General features: G+C 45.8%; 2 protein-coding genes across 2 annotated transcripts in view; both read right to left on the bottom strand.

Moving 5' to 3' along the window:
- APBB3 (amyloid beta precursor protein binding family B member 3) overlaps window positions 1-117 on the bottom strand; it is an 8,693-nt gene extending 8,576 nt beyond the window's left edge. The window contains exon 1 of the mRNA XM_026067873.1: window positions 69-117. Within this exon, the coding sequence (XP_025923658.1) occupies window positions 69-117 (49 nt within the window). The remainder of the gene's footprint in view (window positions 1-68) is intronic.
- Window positions 118-20,556: 20,439 nt separating this feature from the next.
- LOC112967101 (maltase-glucoamylase, intestinal-like) overlaps window positions 20,557-25,568 on the bottom strand; it is a 58,105-nt gene continuing 53,093 nt past the window's right edge. Inside the window, exons 44-47 of the mRNA XM_026067872.1 lie at window positions 25,164-25,252; window positions 23,940-23,989; window positions 21,998-22,168; window positions 20,557-20,619 (exon numbers count right to left, since the gene is read on the bottom strand). Of these exons, the coding sequence (XP_025923657.1) occupies window positions 20,557-20,619; window positions 21,998-22,168; window positions 23,940-23,989; window positions 25,164-25,252 (373 nt within the window). The remainder of the gene's footprint in view (window positions 20,620-21,997; window positions 22,169-23,939; window positions 23,990-25,163; window positions 25,253-25,568) is intronic.

The following is a 25,568-nucleotide window of genomic DNA, read 5'->3' as shown; positions in this document are numbered from 1 at the left end:
CCCCGGAGCACGGCCCCCCTCGCCGCCCCTCCAGCAGCCGCGGCCCCCCCGCAGCCCGGCCCCGCTACCGTCGCAGTTGACCAGTATGATGGCCAGCATGTAGTCCTTGCCCAGCATGGCCCCGGTGCGGGCCCGCCTCGGCCCGCCGCTCCCGGAGGCGCGGCCCGAGCGGCGGCTGCGACGGGGGCGGGCGGCAGAGGCGGGGCAGAAGCGGCGGCGGGGGCGGAGGAGAGAAACCAGAGTGCAGGCAATGGGGGAGGATGGGGGGGGGAGCGGGTGCAGAATTGGCAGCACGAGAAGCTTGTATTTGGATGCAGGAAGGGTGTATTTGGATGCGAGTGTGAGCCTGGGGGGTTACTGGGGTGCAGAGGATATCTGAGCGCAAGAAAGAGGTATTTGGTGGGGTATTTGGGTGTAAGAGAGGAGTATTTGGATACAGGAGGGGGTAACTGGGTGCAGGAGTTGGTATTTGGATATTGGAGGGATATATCTTGGTGTGGGATGGGTATCACGGGGGCATTAGGGCATGGGAGGGGGATATTTAGGTGCAGGAAGATGGTATTTGGGAATGGGAAGGGGTATTTGGGTGTGTGAGGGGGTTACTTGTGTCTGGAAAGGCACATGCCTAAGTGTAGGGAAGGGGGTATTTCAGTGTGGGAAGGGTATTTGGGTACAGGAAAGGGATTTTTTGAGTACAGCAGTGGATTCAGATCTGCTGTGCCCTGAGGTTAGCTCCTTTCCCCTCCATGCACCCTGAGGTTTCCTCCACTTCCTTCCATTTTCCCACAGATCACCCTTATTCCTCTCCATCCACACTTATTCTGGTTTCATTCTGTTTCATGCATGCTCAGATCCTCTCCATTTCCCTCTGCCCGCAATCCGATCTCCTTGAGACATTACTGAAACACCTAGATGTGAGTGCCAGTCATCTCCCCCTTTTCACCACAGGTTGAGAGCTTTGCATTTCTAATTTGAGACTTCTGTTTTCCTTGCCATGCTGCACATTGCTGATCCTGGATGTTGCTCAGTACTCGAGGATGGAAGCTCCAGAGAGATTTGTTGCTGCACATCTCAGCTCCCCCCCTTGCAGCCTTCCATGTTCCCCCATAGACAAAGCCCTTCCAAGCTACAGGGGCCTGATGACATCTTACAAAGTGGTTTGCTATCCATGGCATGTCTCACTTGTGCCTGGTGGCCTCTTAATGTTTCCTTCTGCAGAGCTGGAGGCTAGTCCAAGAAGGGCTTTTTCTAGCCTGGATATAGCTTATGTTCCTGAGAGCCTCCCATGCCACCTCAGCTACCCTGCTTCTTTCCATGCATTGCTGTCCACAGAGCTTGTAGTCGTTGCAAGTGCAGAATGAATTTGCCATGTCTGGTCCCTTCCTTCCAGTCAGGCTTTGCCACTTTGCTTAGAGCTCAGCCCCCCATTCATGCCCTCTCTGGGCTAATTTTGTGACACTCTGTTTCACAGTACCCTTCCCTCCTCCTGCATTTTAATCTCACTCATGTTGGCTGGCCTAAGGAAGACACTAGCTGCATAATCCAACTTTGCAGTAATCTGCAGTCATTTCTGCCTATGCATCTTCTGTTGAGATTTGCTCTCTTGATTACAGGCTACATCTTCTGCATCTGTCCAGAGTTAGTGGGATCTCTGAGACCAAACCCCTGTTTGAGCACTGTGTCCTTGGGGCATACCTCACCAGTGTAACACCCCTCCACTCCTAGGCAGGAGTGAGAGCTGCTCACTGCTCCTGCCTGAGCCATTTCTGAGGTCCCAGCAAAGGCCTGACTCAGCAATCGAGGGGAAACTTTCTGCTGAGTTGCAGACAGCTGAGCTCTCATGCCAGTGCTCTGACCCTCCCTCCAATTTCACCTCTTTCATTGCCCCACCTGGGGAAGAGCAGAGTCCAAATCACCTTTCAGAATGATGCTCTCCTGGTCCCTGGCAATGGATAACTTCCAGCTCTGTGGGAAGGGACTCTTCACAGCAAATGTTGAAAATCATGCTTTGGACAGTCAGTTTAAAGACCCATTTCAGTGCATGATGTTCTCAAGACACTGTGCAAACAGTAGTAAACACTGCATTTTTCCAGGGTGATGCTTAGTTGTGGCAGTGCACTGGTCACTAAGCTGAGATACCAAACCTTTCCTCCCTGTGCACTGAATCGCATACAATACAGATGGAAGCAGTTGCTCTATTGAGGGATGCATTAATAACAACCAGTGCCAAGAACTTATATTTATTAAGCAGTATTGTCTTTGCCTCCCTGAGTGCTGAACTCAGCAGTATGCTCTGGGCTCTTCGCCACATTTTTCCATCTGAGGCCAGAAGCACACTTCTCTTCCCCATCTGCCAGGCGTCGGCTGTAGCTCTGCACAATCAGGAATGGAGCAGTGGCGACCTTCTGCTCCTGGCAAATTTGAAACATCTCAGCTTTCCACACTGGTAGTTAAGGGACCACTTTTCTTCAAGATAAGAAGTGACGGTTGCCCTGGTCCCGATTTCCAGTGGAAGCCCATCCTTAGACTTTCCCTGGAAATGTGCCACATGAGCTGGTGCCTGCAATCACTGCTACTCCTCTGGCAGAAACATCCTTGCATGCAGGAAGCTACCCCATACTCCTCCAAAGGAAACCCCACCTTCCTGTTCACCCCTGCCATTAGGTAAGAGCCCATGTCACCATGAGGCCTTGCCACAATTGGATGGCCATTCTGATATAACCCCAGTGATCTCAGAATCCTCCCAGCCCATTTGGCCTCATGCAGTACCACCACACACCCCTGAGCTCTTGCACCAGCACCCTCCAGGAAGTCCAGCGCTTAGCTGAACTGGCCTGTCCCCACAGGAGCAGGGGAGACTGAGGGTCCCCTGTGCTCTGTGCTTAGATGTGTCTGGGGCAAAGGGAGTCAGAGAGGATTGTGGGTCTGCTTTGCTCAGACTGACTGACATATCCTGTTTTTCCAATGCCCAGGAGTGAACATGGTGCCCTATGCTACATGTGTTTCCCTGTCCTCAGGTCAACATGGATTTTATGGAACATTTCAAAAACTGAGCTTGGCTGACCAGAAAGGAGGCAGCAATTCTTATATTAACTGTTCCTGCTCCTGTTCAGCATAGCTGACAGTGGCCTTCAAAGAAAGAAAAGGGAAAAAAAGACTGAAGATGCCAGATAGGAACCACCCTCCCAACACTCACCTGCTTAATAAAGCGTCTGGCTATCTGAGTAAAGACTAATCAAATTAAACACAAAGGTCTTGGGAGGGAGGGAGAGGAGGAGAGAGACAGGATGACCAAAGGAATAGTGATAGACAGAAGGACCCCTGTAACCTACTCGGTGAAAACAGAGCACACTGCATAGGCTATTCCTAAAATCATTATAGAACAGTTACACCATCATCCCTCATACACAACCCACCAAGGTGACTCAGTGAAAACATCTCTTTCTCAGGAATGCCATGCAGATTAAGGGGGATTATAGCCTAAAGGGATAAAGGACTTATTATAGGATGCAAGGGGACAAGAATTTTGGGATGGAGCAGATGGAACTTGGGAACTGTATGAAACTGATTATGGGAACAGACACAGGACAAGAAAGGGAGGGCTCAGCACAGACAGGGGAGAAGCAAGCATGGGAAAACAGCAAGAAAAAGGAGAAAAGGAGCCAGCAGCATGTAAGCAGGGGCTAGTCAGTATGCTTGCCTGATGGAACACTTTCTGTGATCACTGTAATCTGTCCTAAATTTTTATTAAATCCTGTTTCTTCTATGTGACTGTGCTCCCTGTTCTGAGCCTGTGTTTGAGAACAGGTAGTGAACTTCAGGCTGGAAGCTGAACTTCAGCTGCTGAGCAGGACAGGACATCTGGGTGCTGGCCCCTGGAGAGACCCATGCTCTGTGTATGTATGTTTGTGTGCGCATGTGTGTGGGCAACTGGCTGACTTCCAGCTGGACCAGCCAGCGTGACAGACAGGGGAGATCCTTGGCAGGGTTTTCCCCTGGGTTTCTTTCTGCAGAGCTGGGGTCAGGCTATTTGTGCTGAGTGGACTTTTGTGGGAGCCTCTCAAGGCGTCACCCTCCTGTCTGTGCTAGTCTGCCTGCCATGGGCTGTGTCTTTGTGGGCTCCGTGTGTGTGTGTGTGTGTGTGTGTGTGTGTGTGCATGCGTGTGTGTGTGTGTGTGTATGTGTGTGTGCGTGCATTTGCACATATTTGGGCTGAGGCTAGGAACAGGATTAAAGGAGCACCCTCTCCTCTCACTGGCCCAGGGAGGGGGCATGTTCTGGTTCCTACAGTTCATCAGGTTCGGTTACCCCTAAGATAAAACCTCTCCAAGCATYACTTAAACTGATGGTTTGCTGCCTGAGTTTTTTGCCAGCAACATGTCCTGATTTTTTTGTGCCTGTGAGTGAGCCTATGATTGGGGTGTCCCTCTTTCAAGAGGCCTGCAGCACTCCTTTCAGTTGTCTGAACGTCTGGGGTTGGGATGGGCTGGAGAGGGTGAAAGCAAGGGGATGATTCTAGGTGTCTAACAAGAAACCTACTCCCAACTCCAGAGACCAATACTGTATGTTCAATAAAGAGGGGCCTCCCAATCCTGAACAAAAAAAAGAGGCCAATACATAGCATCAGAAAAGTATATTTCTGGATGTTAGTGTAGTGGAAAAGAGGGCTGCTGTCTCTGAGGAGTCCCAGTTTGTGCCTGTGAGGAGGGACCACAATAAGCTTTGCACTGTTCATGTGCATGCTTCGGAACATGACAAAGAGGCCAAATCAGCAGGATTGCCTTTCCACTGGCTGCAGAGGTAAAATAACACTCTAAGAAGCTTCATCTTTTATTGTTAATGGCTTTAATGCCTTGCTGATTTTTCTTCCAGATCTTTGGGCACTTCCTTGTCTATTAAATCACAAAGCTGTATGAGAGAGTACTTGATCAGGGTCTGTTTTCAGTTGCATGAAGACCCACATGTATATGACAGGGCCCTTGGCAGCGACAGTGGGGTGAGACCAGTGGTGGACGTGCTCACATTGCTCTGCTGCACAGCACAGTACTTCCCCAGGTTCAGCCTCGCAGCTGAGCCCTGGCAGCCTCTCACTGCTGCAGTCAGACAAATTGAATTAGCCTGGCTTGGAGATGGGGTTTGCTGCACTGGAGATGCCACTGCACCAATCCCTCTAGCAATGCTGTGCTGGAGCCTGAACTAGTGCTGGGGCACGGGGCAGTGGAGAAGGGACACCTGCTCTGCAGCTCTGTATGCCATGCTGCTCTAACTGGTACTTGGTGGCGCTTGCTGTGTGAATAAGGAGCACAGGGAGCAGCATTCACTGAGAGATAAAGAACTGCTTATCACCACTGCAAAAACAGGAGGTGCTTTTTGGCCAGGCAGGGAGTGGAGGGGTGGATTACAGCTGGTGCTCTTGAGCATCATCCAATCTTGTCCCTGGGTCTGGTGAAGGGCAATCTGAAGGTGGACTCCCTCCACTGGAGTTTTGCCCTGATCTCAGCTCTCTAAGCTGAGAATCTTCACAGATTCTTTTATTTATTTATTCTGTCTCAAATGCCTTCAAGCAGGCATGGAATTGCCATTGATTACCACTCAGATAAAGATTTTTTTTTTTTTTCCTGTCTGTGTTGTGTTTCTTGCCTTCAGCAGGCAATGTTGGGTGGCTCTGGAGCTGAGAAAAAGTGAATGCCAACTGTCTGGGAGAACTTGGAGCAGTTCTTACTTGGCCGATAGGAAACAGCTTTCCCTTATACTTCTCAGGAAAAGGTAAGACACCTAGTAATTCTGTAACTGATTATTTTCTGGTGTTTGCCCTGAAGACAGTGAGATCTGGTTTGGTTTGACTTGTGCTTGAGGAAGAAATGGAGCGGCAGGTGTCATTTTTGACACTGGCTTTTTCTGTGGGCTAGAGACTGGAATTCAATTTTCTGGAATGAATTACAGAATTCTGGACAAGGAGCACAAAATTTTCCCTTGTATTGACTTCCAATTTGATCTTCCTTGGCCAATTACCAGTCAGATCTCTTGACTGTATAAGGTTAATCTTTCATCACTTCTCTTAGATATTACCTGAGAGATAAGACCTAGGGTATTCTTCCCTTCTTCCCAGTTGTTTCTGTGCTGTTCAGACTGGGTGAGGAAAAAAAGCGCACTCACGTTTATACCACCAGTTCCCTAAATGAATATAACAGGCCTCAGTTTATTCATATAATAGCCTTCTCCAGCTACCATGTATCTGTCCTGCAGTCCCTGTATGACAGTCCTAGAGCACACACTCTCTGGAGCAATGATTTGTTTTTAGTTTTAACTGCCTTCCCTTCTCCCTCCCTTTTGATCTGGAGCCCAACATTATTACTGTTCCTTCATACCATTGACAACAGGGCAAATTGCCTTTTTTTTCTGAACAAGACAGGCAGTGTGGCAGAAAACCCATCAGGGTCTGAATAGTGGATAGGTCTTCTGTGTAAGCTTAGAAGACAGTCAGTAAAGCCGGACTTCTACTGTAGTAAATCAGGTCTGAGTGTGCTCCCCATTTAGACCCCTGGGTTGAAGGAAGCAATGCACAATGTGCATTTACATCCTCTTGCCTAATTGGAGCGATAGCAGAAATGTTCATATAAGCCTATAATCAGAGGGGAAAAAAGAAACATAAAACTAAGAACAATAAGACTTACCTAGACTATTGCTCTCTGTAAGGGAGGAATGTTTTCTCTTTTTCTGCTAGGGTTGTGGTCATTGCTATTCAGTGAAGCATTCAATCCGTCTTTGCTCCCTCTGCCGTGTGTAGCCAACCTGCAACACATTTGGACAGTTGTTGCAGTTGCAAATAGATGTTTAGGAATGCTGGATGCTTGTGCCTCTGAATGATAGATGAGCTACTCAGCAAGAGCCTGATGTTCTTGGTGGTAATAATTTCAGCAGGTACCTTTTCAGGGGAATTACCCTCCAGTTCTGGTGAGGAAATTTTGTCAGACCTCAGAAATTACAATGCTCTGGTCAGCTGTGGTCCTATTCAGAGCACAATGAGCAAAGTGATGTGTTCCCAGCAGCATGTGACCAAAGAAAAACTTGTGTCGTTCTTGTGATGTGGACAGAGTTGCTGGAGAGGAGCCAATCTGCTGTCAGTACAGCCAAAATAAACAAAAGGCGAGTCGTTAGGAGAAAAGTGTGCTGTAATAGACTGAACAACTTGTCAATATTTGTCAGGAGAATTGTTACAGTTTGGCCATTGGCTGTGAAAATATTTCTCAAAGATGAAAGAGGACAGGTTATTTCAGATATTTCAGAATACCTTATTAGATAGGTTTGGCTTTCAGGAACAGAGAGTATGGGCACTCTTTTTGTATTCTTTCAACCTGCCTCAGTGAAGATGCTGCAGAAGTGATACACTATGATCTGCATTGTGGTAAGCTGTGGGGGGGGGGGAGGGGATGAGAACGCATATTTTCCTCTGCAGCCTATCTAGAAACCAAACACCACTTTAAGTAGACTTCCTTGAATATAAGAATGCTGGTTGTCATTGCACTTATTTTTGTTGGTAGATGAGACTGACAATAGTTTATTAAGTTGTTGCAACTGATTCTCCTTTCTTCATTTCTCTTGTTGTTCCATACTTTCAGAGTTGCTCATTTTCTGTCAAGCTGATGTGGTTCAGTCAATCAAATCTGTTGGAATTCATGCAGCTGATGCAAGTGGCTCAGTCCCTGAGAAACCTCCTCCAGCTTGCTTGGAGCAAGAAAATTCACCATTAAATGGACATATTGCAAAAATTGCACATGCATCAAAGAGTGCTGGTTCAGAGAAGGCTGTTCCCATTTGTGAGAAGGAATATGAAGTCACCCGAAGTCATGCCTTGGTGAGAGAGAGAGAGGGAGTAATTAAATTCAGTGGTGGGCCTGGCAAAAGAGCTTTTCAGGCTGTGATAAATTCGGTTGGAGGTGATGGAGCCATTTTTTATGACTCAATAGGAAGATTACACATAAGAAGACAAAATATAGAAGAAAACAGAAGAAAACGGATTGTGTGAAAGTAGGGAGAAAAGAACTTTATGGATATCCAAAATGGGTGAATCCAGACAGCAGGCAGCAGCCTGACCTTCACGGGGCTGAAGTATGCAAGATGCTGTGGTCAAAAATCTAGCTCTGTAGCTAAGAGGCAAGGTGATTCAGACAGAGCTATTTACACTGCTATGGCCATACAAATGCCTGTGGGAGAGCCCATAGGGTTTAACAGCTCTTGTCTTTGTCTTTCCTTCAGGGAAATCCATTGCAAAGCAGAGACTGGTCACTCCAGCTGGGAAGAGGCAGCGACCATCTTTCTTCTGCTTTTGTAGGTGGATTTTAGCATCCAGAAAGGCATTTCCCAACCCCACACTTGCTAAAAGTCTCACTGCTGCACAGGGACCAGCCCAGAGAGCAGTAGTGGGAGCTCCTGCTGTGCTGTTCACACCTGCATAGGCCCAGCACCCAAGTGCACCAAACATGAACAGCAGCAAGGAGTCTAGCCAGCAGCCAGGACTGTTAACCCCTTGCCCAGGAAGGGATACTGAGGCTCTGCTCCTCTCCGGAGAGTATCCTCATCATCAAACCCTGTGCTGGCCATGGCAGGGCTCTCTCCATGGCTCTGTCAGTGACCAACAAAGAGCAGGAGGTCCCTGGGCCACAATTACCACGGCTGCAGCTAAACAGGTACAGCACAAACTTGAGAGACAGCTGTCCTGGGAGCAGGGACTGAAAATCCTCCCTGTCTCTGGGGTTGTCCTTTCCTGCCCCTCCAATGCTCACAAGCTGTTCCCTGCATGATTCACACCCACCAAGGAAAGATGCACACCAGTGTGGGAAATTGGTTTAATTCACTCTTGCACTATTTTGACTGCAGTAGCATGGCTGGCAGCCGCTAGCACCCACCCTTCACTCCATACAGATCCTGGTGGAGAAGCATCAGCTGAGATCTAAGGAAAGTGACCAGGTAGAAGTCAGGGAAATCCTGCCCTAGCTCAGCCCCTGTGCCCAAGGAGCTGCTTGTGGTGGACTCCTCTTGTCTCTGGGAAGTCATAAGGCCCTCCTGCCCAAGACAATTACACAGTCCCATGTGCATCTAATGAACCCAGTGTTGAGTGAGGCAGGGCTGAGACCTTGGACCAAACAGGTATCAACCCACAGTGCAAGGTGTCTTGGTGTCAAAACCCCAGGAAGGAAGGACAGACACTCCGGTTTGGAGAGGGACACCCAAACACCAGAGAAATCCTTTTGTCTTCAGCCACCCATATCCCAGCTCTCAGTGCTGAATTAAGCGATTTCTGACCTAAGACAAACCTCCAAAGTCTGCTGTTACCCCTCCCGCAAGGGGTGTCAGGAAAAAGCCCTCTATCCCCCAAGTGCTGCTGGGGGTGGGAAGGAAGAGCACTGCTGGAAGGGAAAGTTCATCCATACTTTCCAGTCTTTACTGGAAAGATTGGCCCTTAGGAATCCCAGGCCCTGGAGACCAGGGAGAAAGTCTGGAGAAAGGAAGACTTTCCCTTGATGGAGGAGGATCAGGTTAGTGATCTCTTAAGCAAACTGAACCTGCAAAAGTCCATGAGCCCGGATGGAATGCACCCACAAGTGCTGAGGGAGCTGGCAAAAGTCAATGCAAGCCCTCTCTCAGTCATCTTTGAAAGGCCATGGTGATTGGGAGGGGTGCCTGAGGCCTGGAAGAAAGCAAATATCACTCCAGCCTTCAAAAAGGGCAAGGAGGAGGACCCAGGGAACTACAGGCCAATCAGCCTCACCTCCATCCCTGGAAAGGTGATTGAGCAGCTAATGCTGGAAACCATTTCCAGGCAAATGAAGGACAAGAAGGTGACTGGGAGCAGTGAACATGGGTTGACAAAGTGGAAATCCTGCTTAACAAACCTGATAGCCTTCTATGGTGGAAGGACTGGCTGGGTAGATGAGGGGAGAGCAGTGGCTGTTGTCTGTCTTGGCTTCAGTAAGGCTTTTGGCACTGCCTCCCCTAACGTCCTCATAGGCAAGCTGAGGAAGTATGGGCTAGGCGAGCAGACAGGGAAGTGGGCTGAGAACTGGCTGAATGACAGAGCTCAGAGGGTTGTGCTTAGTGGCACCAAGTCTAGTTGAGGGCCTGTAGCTAGTGGTGTCCCCCAGGGGGTCAATCCTGGGTCCAATCCTGTTCAACTTATTCATCAATGACCGGGATGAAGGGACAGAGTGTACCCTCAGCAAGTTTGCTGATGGTACAAAATGGGGAGGAGTGGCTGATACACCAGAGGGCTGTGCTGCCATTCAGAGGGACCTCAACAGGCTGGAGAGATGGGCAGAGAGGAGTGCCGTCAAGTTCAACAAAGGGAAGTGCAGAGTCCTGCACCAGGGGAGGAATAACCCCATGCACCTGTACAGGCTGGGGGCTGACCTGCTGGAGAGCAGCTCTGCAGAGCAGGACCTGGGAGTCCTGGTGGACACCAAGTTGAGCATGAGCCAGCAATGTGCCCCTTGTGGCCAAGAAGGCCAATGGCATCCTGGGCTGCATCAGGAAGCACATTGGCAGCAGGCTGAGGGAGGTGATGCCTCCCCTCTCCTCAGCCCTGGTGAGACCACGTCTGGAGTACTGTGTCCACTTCTGGGCTCCCCAGTAGAAGAGAGAGATGGAGCTCCTGGAGTGAGTCCAGCGAAGGGCCGCTAAGATGCTTAAGGGGCTAGAGCATCTCTCATGTGAGGAAAGGCTGCAAGAGCAGTGACTGTTCAGCCTGGAGAAGAGAAGAGAAGAGAAGAGAAGAGAAGAGAAGAGAAGAGAAGAGAAGAGAAGAGAAGAGAAGAGAAGAGAAGAGAAGAGGAGTGAGGGGGGATCTTATGAATGCATTTAAATATCTGAAGGGAGGGTGTAAAGAAGATAGGGCCAGACTCTTTTCAGTGGTGCCCGGTGATAGGACGAGAGGCAACAGGCACAAACAGAATCACAGGAAGTTCCTTCTGAACATAAGGAAAACCTGTTTTCTGTGAGGGTGAGTGAGGACTGGAACAGGTTGCCCAGAGAGGCAGTGGAGTCTGCATCCTTGGAGTTATTCAAAAGCTGCCTGGACAGGGTCCTGGGCAACGTGCTCTAGGTGACCCCACTTGAGCAGGGGGTTTGGACTAGATGATCTTAAATGTCCCTTCCAACCTCAACCATTCTCTGATTCTGTGCAGTCCCTAGCCCCGTGTGGTCTTAGCAGTTGCAAAACGTAGTCCCAGCCATGCCCATTCTTCTATCTTCCCACCACCCTGAGGATGCAACCACTGCAGCTGTCAAAATATGATCAAAAATCCCTCCAAACCCTTGTGTAAAAACCCTGACCCAAAATGCCTGGATGCTTGGAAAGCCTGCTTAGCTTTGGGCATTCCTGAATGGTCAATTCACCGAGTACCAACATCAGTGTTACTGGCTTATGCCAACAACCCCCACTGTGCCACACGTTCCTTGACTGGAGGTAAGGGCCCAAGTGCCCCTCCCACCACTACTCCAGCTGGGAATCCAGAGGCCAGGACTCTCCCAGCCCCTTGTTACCCTGACATGTCAGATGTATGACTAACACTGCGGGTTGAAACTTGTCAGTCTTCTGAGGTGACATGGAGGGTGCAGCTTATAGCGTCTTCAGATCCGGAAACAGATGTCACCATTACCGGCAAGTAACATCTGCGCTGCCTTATTCGTACAGGTGCCCACATTTCTGTTATTAACAAGTAACACTGTTGGTGATCACTTCTTTCATGCTCTGTTGTGGTCCACAGGTTCATGGGACCCTCCCCCCCCCTTGACCCTTCCCATATTTACAGTCAAGTGTACTTCCCTAATGGATGTACAGTCCAAGGAACTGCAGTTTTGGGGGTCTCTGACATTCTAGGTATGAACTTACTTAGGAGCCAAACTTTCCATGATGCTCAAGGAAACATATGGTTCCTCAGTGCCTCTGAACCAAACCTCCCACTACCCTGGGTACTCCAAGAAGCACCTCCCCTACCCTCTGTGACCCATGTTTTTGATCTGCAATACCCTAAAAAAACTGCAAGCTTGGAAACCAACCACTTCCCTCCTCTCATAGGAACAGGGAGTAATCATCCGTACCACTCCCCTTTTAAAAGCCCTGTATGGCCCGTACGCAAACCCAATGGCTCTTGGCAACTGCACCAAGATGTAAACTTTGCCTCTTCTCCTCTCCATGCAGCAGTTCCTATAGCTGCCAAGGTACTCAATGCCATCTGCCTCGTCTCTTATATGTGGACAGTGAAGTTAGACTTTAAAGATATGTTTCTCCAATGCCCAATCCACCCAGACAACCAGGCTCATTTTGCTTTTACTTTGGATGCCATTCAGCACACTTTTACTACTTTGCCTCAAGGCTATTGCCACAGTCCTACCATCACTCACAACCTCTTAGCTGCAGCATTAACTGAAATTTCCCCCACTCTTGATGTCTCTTGTCACCAATACATTGATCATAACCTATTGGGTGGCCCAACACATGAATCCATTACACAAGATATGACCCCCTTGAATTCGATTCTTAAGGAATGCTGGGATCTTTCCACTCCCCCTGACGAACGTCATGGCCCTGCCCAGAACATAGTCATCTTAAGGGTTTCCCTGTGTGCTGGTACCAAAGCAATCCCTGAAAATGTTTTACAGTCTCTTACTTTTACCTACTCCTTCCTCCAAGCACAGAGCCTTCCTGGTACTTTAAATTTCTGGCATTCCCACGTTCCTGGTTTTAGCCAACTAGTCTGTCCTTTGTATTCCCTACTGCATAAGCACTCCACCTACGACAGGAACAACACTCACCAACAAGCTCTAACCTTACTCTTCTAAAATATTCAACAATACCAGTATTTAGGCCCTCCCACCCACACTGGCAGATTGGAGCTCAGGGTCCAATACAGTGAGCATGGAGCCTGGTGAGGCCTATTCCAGGAAAGAGGCCCTAAAAATCCAACTCCTAAAGCAATTCATTTTGGTAGTAAGGGGTGGCAAGGTGCGCAAGGCCTCATACCAGCACAAGAGCATGCCTTACTTGCCACTTTTCTTGCCCTTTATGACATTGACAATCTCACTGGGGGTCATCCTCTCACACTTAAAGTTCTGCATCCCCTTCTCCATGATGTTTTTTGCAATGTTTCCTTTCTGTAGGGACGTGCACAACCCATCACAGTTCAACACTGGGTCCTCGGTACCTCTGCCATCATTGACTTAGTTCTCCCTCTCATTCCCAAACATTTTGTTCCCACTCCACTATCTTTTTCCCTATCCTGTTTTAGATGATGATTCCCCAGACTCACCTATTAAAGAAGCACCTTCATTCGCTGCCCTACATGAAGGTACTTGGTTTACTGATGGCTCTGCAATTTTCCACAATAATGTTTGGCTCGAGTGTGCTGCTGCCATTCATACCACAGGTAGCCAGGTCATTACGGCTGATTGCCGAGGTAGTGCTCAGACGACTGAACTCTTAGCCTTGGTTTAGCTAGTTGTTCTTCTGCCTGCACTGTGTATACAGACTCCTGGACTTTTTTTGCAGGTGCACCCTGTTGGCTTCCCTCTAGGAAGGCACATTCCTTCCAAACCTGCACAGGGGAAATCTGGGGCCACCCTCTCCTGGAGGAAATCTGGGACTATGCTCATTCCCACACCTTAACTGTAGACCTTGTGAATTCTCACTCTGCCCATCCCACAGCAGAAGCTGGGTGGAACCTGTGCAGATACACTTCTGTGATCAGAGGGCTGGAGATGGTAGCGGATGATGACATGCATGACAAAACTGATTGCAACCCAGTAGCAGGGATCACAGGGCCTACTGTCAATCAGCCCCTCCACTGACTGTATGTATGTTCCTTCACACATTGTCATTATCCCTTCCTGGGCTGTACTCACACAATCCCCAGTGTACACAGACAGAGACACCACACTTTGAAAGATGGGGTGCCATCAAATATATCTGTAAAGCCTCCTGGCCCTCCACTCCAGGCCTAATGGTTAAACCATGCCCTCACTGAGGCATGCATCCCCATAAAATTCATCCATGCTCCTATCAGGAAATCCATACTTCTGGTGACTCCTGGTTTACTAAATTTGTGGGACAGTTGGGACCCAGCACATAGAACCTCACCATGCTGTTATAGGTAGAAGTAGAACCCCACAGTACTCCAGTATGGGATGCTTCTTTAAGACAATATTATACCTTAATACCCCAAGGAAGAAACATTGCTGTAAGTTGCAAGGTTGTCAACAATTTGATGGGGACCACTCACATATCAGTCAAATGATAAGCAAGCTATTTGTAAACATTACAAACATAAGCATGGGAGTAGAAACCACTGTAGATTTCAATAACAAATCATGTCTACCCGATCTGTTATTTGTTTTCTTTTTGTTTGTTTGTTTTTCCATGGCTGGTAAACAGCCTCTCTCTCCTCTTTTGAAAAGAGTAGAGATAGCAGATGTCTTGTATCTTTGTTTTAATAAGGCCTCTAGAATTATCTTGCTTGATTTTCTCAGGAGCAAGCCCTGGAGGCATAGTCTGACATAAAGGCAGAAGTGAAATAGGGTGGAAGAGCAAACCTGCATGTCCAGTGTCAACCTGGTGGCAAATATCAACAGGGGTTCTGCAGGTTTTGCCCTGTATCCATACCATACAGTTCAATACTTGGATGAGAGAATAAAGAAAAAGATTCTGAAATGTGCAGAAGCCATCCTGTGGACAGAAGCAGCATGCAGCTGGAACAGGATTCAAAGGAAGACTGCTCATGCCAGTTGTAGCAATTGCCCCTCCAAATTAGCACAGTTCCGTGAGGACAGTGCAAGGTCCTATTTTAGGTAGAAGCCATCACTTGGACAGAGTCCAGGAGGGGAGCCACTAGCTAATTAGTCTCCTCTCCCCTCTTGTGTCCCCCTGTACACTGCAGCCATTGTCCCCCTGCCCCACTGCCTCCCCTTGCTTTACTCCCTTCTCAAGGTGGTAAATCCACCAGAAACATCTCCAAATGGCACCAAAAATCTGTGAAATCTCAAACAGAACATTGGAGAAACAGCATAGGTAGCTGTGACTGCCTAGGTAAGAGTATCAGAAATACCCAGTTTGGCTAGGGATGTAGCAGAACTAGGACCAATGGGGAAAAGTGATTGGGTCAGCGTTTTTTTGGGGGGAGGGGGGTTGGGTGGAGCTGGGGAGAGGCAAGGGCAGCAAAAGAGAGGGCCAAGGACCCTGCTCACACTCCCCCATGGTTGAAGCCTTTGCAGCCTGAGAAGCCCATCCTGCTCCAGGTTCACCTCTGTGTCCAGCAAAGGAGCAGGGACATTTCTTATCCCAGAGGTGCTGGCTGTGACATGGCCTCAGCAGCAGGCTGTGCTGTAGGAGCTGGCAGGGTCCCTTCACATGCTGGCATGCCGGGCCCCTCTGTCCCCCCCCCCACCCCATCTGCTCCCCATGCTGGCCCAGGAGACAGAGCAGTCTGGGGAGATGGGTGGGGGCCATGTCTGGGCTGCATGTGATGGAGATCCTGCCAGATTCCCATGCTCAGGGCTTGCAGACCACCCCCAGGGAGGTGACATACTGCCCTGTCCTGGGAGCTCCCCAAAGGAAGCCCCACTAGCTGCAGCCTGCACCCCTGCCCCTGCTCAGCACAAGGAGGAGGCAAAAAGCCCCTTCAGACCTTCCCAACTCATTGCAGCCTGCACAGTCAGTGAGGGAGGATGTTTCCAGCCCAAACCTGGCCCCTTGCAGCAATGGAAAATTCCCACCAGCTCAGGGGAGATAATTTCACTGGGGGAAACTCAACTCTTGGCCCTGGCTAGTAGCTCCTCTTCCTCTCCCCACTCCCCAAGTCTGTCTACCCCCAGTCCCATGCCTGAGGGACTTCCATGACGCCTCTGCCAGGACCCCCTTGGGCGGTGATACACAAAAGCATGTCTCACCTGATCACTCCAACACACCCTTTCAACTGTTGAAGTGGAAATCTGCTCTGAGCCCCATCTGGCTTGCAGTGGATTTGGACCATCCCTTGTCAGCCCTCCCTCAGGCTCCCCTATCCCCAGCTCCCCTGCCTGCATTATCCCATGAGCATTGCTTGTCCTCGGCACTAGCAGGCCCTGCTGCACCCCTGGCCTCATCCCCCCTCAACGGCCAGTGCTGGAGCCACTGTGTGACTGAGCCCCTGGCAGGCTCCATTCTCCTGTGGCAATCATGACTCCACTGTGATGTGAGTGGGGGAGGGGAGGGCAGTGAGGACAGGGTGAGGAGAGGTGGAAATAGGGCAGCATTGGACTTACCCCAGCACTCATGACCACACCAGCAGAGAGAAATCCTTGGAGTCAGGCCTTGCTGGGTGGGCACAGTATTTCCTAGGTATGCCCAGGCTGCTCTCCCAAAGCCACTCTCAGCTGGCGACAGAGCCAGCCCAGCAGCATGGAGCCCAGGAGTCAGTGCTGAGAGCTGCAGAGACCCCCTAGCACTTACAAGGCCCTGGTGGTGGGCCAGTGGGAGGTTGGGGCTGGTGAGATGGTCCCAGCTGGTGGACGCTGATACTGGCCAGCACAGACACAGCAAAGCCCCTCGCACGGAGCTGGGCAGCCATCATGTCCCTGAGCCCTCCTGGCCTTTGGCTCCTGGGCAGGTGGCAGCCCTAGATCAGCCCCACTGGGGGCCAGGCAGTTGTGCCCAAGGCCCAGCCCCTGCCCTGCTGCAACGCTGGGGAGTGAGACAGCCGAGGCAGCAGGGGACATTTGGATGGGGCTACTGCTACCCAAGGACTCTCCAGCCCGGGCTGTGGGGAAAGTATGGAGGCGATTGCAAGATGGGCATGCAGCTGCCCAGACAGACCTTCCCCAAGTGCAGGGAATGGTGGGGCAGCATCAGGGACCCATCAGCACAGGCCCAGACCCCCTTTGCAGAGTTCTGACAGACCCCCTCCCCCCCATCTCCACAGCCCCAAGGACTGGCACAATCCCTGTTGCCTGCTACATGTTTAGCCATCCCTCTGCAGCACTTGCCTCCCTCCTGATTCCCTACAGCACCCAGTGCCCCCAGGGCACTTTGCACTGGAAGCTGACAGTTCTTTTCATACCCCAACAGAAAAAGCATAGACACTTGTAAGTTAACTATTTTTTTAATAGTGCCAACAAGGTGATAACAGGTTATAAAATCTTACATCCCTTTTGATGCTGGGAAAACCAAGATGTTGCAGCATCAGATGGACCTCTGGCCAGGGTCAGCCTGGTCCAGGGTGCAGCTCCCATCTGTGGTGAGGTTTGCCAGCTCAGTGTTCATTTGCACTCTTGTAGGCTCTTGCTTATGATACAGATTCATCACTCACTGATGAAAGGGGAGCAGAAAGGGGAGCACACCTGACACCCAGAGCCAAAAGCTGGTTCTTAGTCTCACTAACCTGAACTGTCCAACTCCAGTACAGCAAGCCATTACTGCAATCTGGGCATTTGCATCCTGACAGTCCTAGGGATTGCACGCACCCACAGCCATCTCACTAACAACACACTCACAAATAACTATGCATGCACTCCCAGGCAACAACCCTGCATTCGGGTAGCTCCCCTTCACTGCCCCTCAGGGTGCTCAGGGCGATGGTGCCCATTGCCCTCACAAAGAAGGGAGGGGCTTGCAGGAGTCATCAGTGTGCCCTGGGAACAGAGTGATGCTGGTGGTGGTGTTTCTTTCTCTTTGGTGGGACCAGGCCACTGTTGATGTCTCATGTCTATTAATATTTAACAATTATTTGTTGAAACTGTAAACATAGTAATGTAATGATATTCTTCAGATGATCAAAGTTACTTACATGACTGAACATTTGCTGGAAGAGAGCTTAAAACAAAAATACTAAACAGGGGAAAGGGAGACAGGATCACAGATCCCCAGTCTTTACATACTGTAAGCTATTTAACACTTAGTACCTACTAAGGTCAAGCACAGGGGACTTACGTTCTCGTTGTCAGAAAAGCTTCTCAGTCTTGCTATTGCCAGGGCCCTGCATGTACCAATAGGCCATGATCAGCCTCTCCTGGGGCTTCCACCCACAGCCATGCCCATGGGCCCAGGAGCCTCTTTTCAGCCTAGGCCAGGGCTCTCAGTCCCTGCCCCAGCTCTGCTGTGGGTGTACCTGTCTGCAGCTGTCTCACAGCCATGCCCATGCCTGGCCATGGATTTGGACCCTGGCTTGAAGATTGACTTCATGGCTTTACCTTGAACCTGCCTTGTCAAAACAGACTTACTCAGTGATCACTGGGCTGTGTCTGACCCCGATTACTGTCATTGGGCTTGATCTTGACTCATGTTCCTGGCTTGACCTTAGACCTGCCTCATCACCATGGACTTGCCTGACAATTTGGACTCTTGGCTGACCCTGGCTACCATCTCCAGGTCTGCCCTGCTTGCCTTGCTCTTGTGGGCAAGACCCCTTTCCTGCCAGCCATGCTATCAAGCCCGGCTCCTCGTCACTTAGGGAGCAGTTGGTCCTTGCTGTTCCCTGACAGTCATAGTGAGGAGAAGAAAACAAGAAATGCCAACTTGAAGCCACAGAGCCAGTACAAGTTCACCTTCTCCTTCTCCTGACTTTGAACTCTGATTTGGTCACAAGTTGGTCAGATTCAAGAACTTGGAACAAGACATCAGGTAACAGAAGTTTTATAACTTTAAAGAAAAATCTTTGGATAGTGAGAAAAGCTGCATTTTTACTATCAAAATCTACCAGTCACTTTTGGAAGGTTCTGTAACTGAAATGGGTAGAGGAGAGAGCAATTAACAGCATGGAGCAGAGAAACAGCCTTCGCTAAGAACACAAGTGCTCTGGCATGGTCTAGAGACAGATGTCTCTAGAAGTGGTTGAAGTAAGACTCTTGCATAATCATATTTTGAACACATGTAGTATGTTTATGCTGTTCATTTAAATCTGTTGAAAACTATCTTGTTACTCAACAAGGCTTGTTAGACTTTAATGGGATTTCCTGCAGAGTGAGAAGTTACACAACACGTGGAAGCATGTGATCCAGAAAGAACTGCATAAAGAGATACTATTTAACCGGATAAAAGTGCAACTGAGTTCAGTAAACAGCTTTGATGGTCTACAGCTAAGGACCATGTTGCTGCACAAACACTGAAGAAGTAAGCTGTGGGCCATGCTTTGCTCAAACCCATGCACTCGTACAAACTACAGGAGGGAACACTTGTTTCCTCAGCCCTTTGGAAGCAGCACAAAGTAGAGTACATCCCTAAGGTGGCTGATGCATGTTTGAAGCTGTGATTCCTCCCAGCCTGAAAAAGTTGTTCATGAATTGCTATCTTGAGGATACAGTAAAACCTTCCTATCCAGCTGTTGTTTGTTGATATGTGTGTAGTTCAGCTGACATGCTGAGCTTTCTGACAGGAAAAAGACAAGAAGAAGGAATGATTGGTCCTCCAGATAAAGATAATAATAATAAAATGATGGAAATAAGCTCATGGAAGCCTTTTACCATGCCTAATATTTCACACATCAGTCAGATGGGCACAAAGTGATAGGACATAATATGATCAAAAGGCTTGGTAATCTGCATGTCATATTTCTGCAGCAATGTGACAATTGTTTGCAAGCCACTTGCACAGTTGGTCATGACTAGCATGAGAGGAAAAAAGTGTATTTTGTTCCTTTGGCCAAAAATGTTTGTCAACACAGTCACCATTTTATCTTAGCTGATCACATTTTTCTGGATTTCCAATTTCCCTACTTATTGAAGTCTCAATAAATTCAGTCCCATAATTAGTGATCCATCTGTGAGATGTTGGCTATTTAACTGTTTTAGTACAAAATTTAAATTGGAGAGGAAGCATTTTAAATAGGTTTTAAGCACAGTTGCTAGAAATTACTTCTACCTCTAACAGGAACTTACTCTCTACTTAATTAAAAATATACTTTACCAATCTCTTTAGTACATATGCTGTACTCTTGAGATACAAAAAAATCTTTAACATGAATTATTATTACAGTAAGCATATAAAAATATTTCCTTCAATGAAATAAAAGCTCAGAGACCAAAATTTCTCAGTTAACGTTGAAACATCAAGTTTAATTTTACAGCTTCAGATCAAAACACTGGAGAACACAAGTGTCTAGCTAAGGTCATACAAAACACTTCAAAAGATTTTTGCAAGTTCCTTTGTATTCTATAGATCAACAACAACTGGAAGCATCATTTCATGTTTAACTGCCCTTAAGTACTTGTTGGTAATAGTGACTTACATAGAGACAATTGAAACATGAAGGTATATTCAAGTACTATAATACTTAAAATACAATTTCTGCATCACACATATAGCTTGCAGTTAGCCTTGAACAATAGTAAAAAGTGCTTTATATACACATAATACCTTAATATGAACTGACTATAGCTAATGCATTTTTATAGCACAAAGTATTTTAAGATTTCAAAGAGGCAGTATGAAAATTGAAAGATCATTTTAGAAAATAAGAAATTTCCAAGATGTTATTTGCAATGTTATTTTCCATGTTACTTGAGTGTTATTTGCAGATCAGTGTTATTTGCAGGACTTTAGCTCCATTTCACTGTGTAGTCTCTGCCTAATTCAAGTTCAAGCTGTTTGATTAACAGGACCTTTGAAAAACAAACAAACAAGTAATGAGTAACTCTGCTCTGAAGATGCCTTGCTTTTCTACAGTTAATATAGAAGATAGCAGATTCTCATTTCAGATTACAGTAATTTATTCTTCTTTCCCTGATGTTTGTACCACTAGGAAGTTATTTTGATTGGCATAGATTTTGGATTCCAGATTGGGGGGCTCTGATCCCTTCCCTTTTATTTAGTGGCCTTTTTAGAGATTAAGTTCTTTTTGTTAAAAAAAACAAACAAACTTGGCATACATTTTAATTCAACTGTGCATTCTAATTCCTTCTTCTCCATCCAAAAGAGAATGGAAAAAGAAATACTTCTGCTTGCATTCTTAATTCAGCTTTTTGGTTACATGCAAAGCTTGTATATTTTTGGCTTGCCACTGAAAGGCAGAAAGAAATGAGACTCAACAAAATACTGAGTTTTGTAGAAAAGGTGGTAAAATTCCAGTAATAGAAGAGATTAGGTTGTCTCACTCTACAAGAAAACTAGCAGCACTAAATGCCACAGCAGTTCTGTTCATATATGCAAGATGTTCCCTAAGAGGCTGTCTTGAAGGGCACTGCAATTATACCAACTTATTTCAATTCTCTTTAGAAGAGCTTGACTTTATTACCTTGGGTCACCTGACTTCTCTGTGATAACATACATGACAGAGCACAAAGGAAAACAATAAGAAATGCATTGGATGCATACAAATCATGTAGATTGAAACCCTGACACACTGAAGTTCATGGAAACTTTGATAATAACTTCAGAAGGACTAGGATTTTACTTCTACAACTAGGAACTCTGTGCTGAAGGCACAGGGAGCAACTAGAGCCTAAATCTGACAGGACAGAAGAGATGTTATTAGGCAAATAATGTTGGGAAATGCAAAAGTTGTCCGAGAAGACTGACAACAGGGTCATGTAGAGACTCAGAAAGCACTTGTAGTAGCTTTTCCTTCTTTCAAATCTCACAGGTTGCTAATGAACTATTAAAAATCAGTGAAAAACAAACAAGAAACAAAATCCACCAGTTCTTCACAGTCAGTAATTTCTACAGTGAAATGCACCACTGCAGGAACTGCATGATATTTACTATTTATTAAACAGAGTTTGACTTAAATATTAGCTGACTATAGCTTATGTGTCTTGCTGAAAACTGCAGCAATGACTGGTGAAAATGCTTCAGTAATTCTGTAAGAGAAATTTTTTTTTGCAGAGGTACCCTGAGTTCTTACCTCTAATATGGCAGTGTTTTTGTTGCAGTAAAGAAATATTTTTAAATACAATATTACAGCTGATCTCTGAATCCCAAATGTTTAAGAACACACAGGTAATTGTGAAGATAGCATTTCTCCTTAAATTGTCTACTCACCTGTGTCGTACTGTTATAGTCCAGACTATGAGCAGATTCAACTGCTTCACCATTCTGTGATACTGTCACCTTCTGAACGTTTGACATCACTCCCAAGATTTTAATTTCAGTAAACTTCAAATTGTTTGGATCAGCATAACCCTGGTGCAAAACCTTGATCTCTAAAATAGTCTGAAAGGAAAAAAAAAAAAAAAGCCAGTGATTTGATTGTTTGTTGACTGTTGCATGTCAGAGTAAGCTTTTTTCAGCCCACTTGAGCCTTACAGTTTTTCCTCTTATTCTATTCTTTTCTTTTTTTAATCTATATGCTGATATTTATTTGTCTAATATTGAAAGCTTCAATTTTTCTTGGATTGTTAATCTGGCTAAATCCTGGCCTCTACTGTGTCTTTGACACTAAACTGAGGCACAGTAAACTGTGCTGTCTCCATTGCTCCACTGGGGCACAGTGAAATACCTGCACATTCACGATCCCTGACACAGGCAATGTGTAGTACAGTTTGCTAGGTGGAAAAATCTGTATGCCAGTATCACCAGGACAGCCTGGTCTTCTAGCTTGTATGAGGTCTCACTCAGGGACCTTTTTCCCTGAGTTCTGCACTCCTGCAACAGCTCCTCCATCCTCACAGGACACCAAACTGGGAGAAAGAATGGATCAGTATTCCCAAAGCCCCTGCTCTAATGGTGGGCTTCTCTAAAAATTTTGGTACCTGAGTAACTCCTCTTTGTTTAAGCTTCTGCATTTTAAAAGAACAATTTTAAGTGCCTGTCCTGAAAAGAAGCCCGAGACTGGAATCTTTATTGGGTTGACATACTTCTTTGCAGCTGTAAGCCAGGGTCAAACCAATTCATCTTTAAAATTTTCCAGCGTTTAATTCTAGTTTCCTCCTCTTTCAGCAAGGATTGGCTTTCCTGATGTGGCCGTTCTGATGTATCTAAACACTGTAGAAGTAGCATGGATGCTAAAACAGTTTGCTCTTTTTCTTTGGAAATTTGAAAGAACTTTACTGGCTCTAGCTGTGACTATACTCCAGGCCAGGTGGTCATCTTTTTCTAATTTGACACAATCGATTTTGTGTCATATATAGGTACATAAGCTTGACTGTGTGGCTTTAAAATATGCATGAACTGATGATCTAAAATTTATTCATTTAATTAGACACTAGTAAATTATCTTAAAAAGTGACACTGACCATGCAACTAACAAAATACCATTGTACTTGTACTTACTTGATTTTTGCATCAATGCATGCTTTCACTTTATAAAAATCATTTATGAAATAAACTTGTACGTTCAGAATTATATCAAAAATTATGATATCATAAATACACACCACACTTAAAAATAAGCTAAAATAGATACCTTCAGAATCCTTTTTAAATTTGTTCTTAATACAATTCAATATTAATTGTGTTATATTGGATCCTGATCAAATACACTCCTTCTCAGTTCCTTCATATATACCAGAAGAATTGGCAAATGTATACATCTAGGATTTGAGTCAGTCTACTGTTAAGCTACAACCTACTGTCCTATTGGAATCCTATATCCGGATATGGAATATGAACCAATATCTGTCTTAGAGGTTTCGGGCTGGACCAGCCACTTAATACATATATACGCACATCTGTGAAATGACCCCAGTGAACTGAGTTAAGTTGTCCTGATTTATACTGGTATGAATAATGCAAAATGAGTTTATCCTTCTAGTATATGTTAGTTAATTTTATTGCAAACTTGCAATCCCAAACAGTTTTTTGAATTGACAGTTACAAACCTGCAACAGTCCTCATGATACTAAATAAGAACTAGTCTATCACAGAGAATTAATGTTATGGTGGGCTATCTAAATATCAGAAAATTCCGAATTAAAATACCTTGGCTAAATATGTAACAATAATCACCCAAAGTAATCAAAAACTGTAAGGTAACATTACATACCTGATTAGCACTAAATGATGTTAGCAGATATATACCATCTTCATATGCATCTGTTAAAAAGAAAGTAAAATGTACTTGTTCTTCACCTTAATATTTTTTAAAAAATGAAATAGAAGAATTTTGTTTCATATACTATATACATACATATGGTATTTCTATCTGTGTGTAAATGGAAAGCAGAATTCTAGTACTATTTTCATAAAACCTGCTTTTAGACATAAAATGCATTCTTGTTGGACCATATGCTATTTAAATAAGGACAAAAGCAGTAAAAAAGTTTTAGAGAAAAAACACAAAAGAAGGCAAACAAACAGCATTAGAAAGATCAAGGATGCTAAGATCAGCAAGAGAAAAATGTTTCCCACTGAAGAAGTTATGGCAGTGATTTCCCACGTCCAACTCTATTCTTTGTCCCAAAACACATTATCATGACAGATATCACTTCTTTGATATCACTGTTGTATATTTTGTCAGCTCAGTTCTTAAGTAGGAAAAGAACTCAAATAACCAGAGGCATTTTAGGTATTTGCCTTTCTTCTCTACAGAAAACAGATCACAGATCCTGCTGAAGTGCAACTTGTGATCAACGCTAATTTCTTTTATCATTAACCTACCATGAATGTAGTCATAATTTCTAAATTCCAGTGATAACAGGTGGTGATGTATGTGAAGCACCTCCAAATACACTGATAGCATCCTGCAGACTTCCCAACATGTCATTATGCTAAATAATAATTTTGTGCATTACTTGTAGTAATCTCAGGTGATAGTTTATTACAAGGATAATACACTGTGAATATAAAGGATAAGAGACTTCTAAATATCTCTTATCTGAAGATAATTTAAATTTATTAATACTGAGGAAATTAGTTAAAGCTTCCCACTTAATCTGTGGTTATGCTTCCCATAGGTATGAGAAAAATGTTCTTATTATATATTTTGTCCTTGGTCCAGGGCACAATTTAATTTATGCAAAATATGACTTCTATAAATAACACTATTATGGGGTTTAAGTCAGAAAAAAATCATTTTATTATAATTTTTTTCTTTTAAACACACACTTAAGCTGCCTGTGCCTTGTTGCACAGTCATTGTACAATATTTCTGAAGAAAATATTACTTGTTCACATTAGCAATTCACAGAGCTAAAGAGAGACAACAATTATGCACTGAAGGCTTGGTATTAATTAGGTTTGTTATGAAAGCAAAAAACGTTGTACCTACCGATGCGAATCCCATCATCCCAATAAAGCTGACCTTGTGCAAGCTGACTATCATTCAAAGCAACAGTAAGTCCCAATGGATTTTTTCGGCTATGAAAAACAGAATAATTTTTCCTCAATTTTCTCAGGTAATCACATTTTATGTTTCTCATTTCTTATAATTTACATTATAGATATTGCATGCAGCTCAGTTTATCACTGATACTGTCTTCCTGAATCCATAGTACTAAATTTAAAGGAGGCCATGAGAAGGAAACTAAAACCAAAAAATAGCCATGAAGCTAAGCTACTATTATACATGTAGAGTCTCTCAGGGCTGCTAATATTTATATGAAATGGGAGATATTTCCAGGCATGGTGCACATTAAACCAGAAAATTCTACTTTTCCCAGTTTGAACTGAGGAA

This window comes from Apteryx rowi, unplaced genomic scaffold (assembly GCF_003343035.1).
Source record: "Apteryx rowi isolate R43461 unplaced genomic scaffold, aptRow1 scaffold_264, whole genome shotgun sequence".
Classification (NCBI taxonomy): Eukaryota; Metazoa; Chordata; class Aves; order Apterygiformes; family Apterygidae; genus Apteryx; species Apteryx rowi.
Note: the sequence above shows the minus strand (reverse complement) of the source record. Positions and strands in the feature narration are given on the sequence as shown.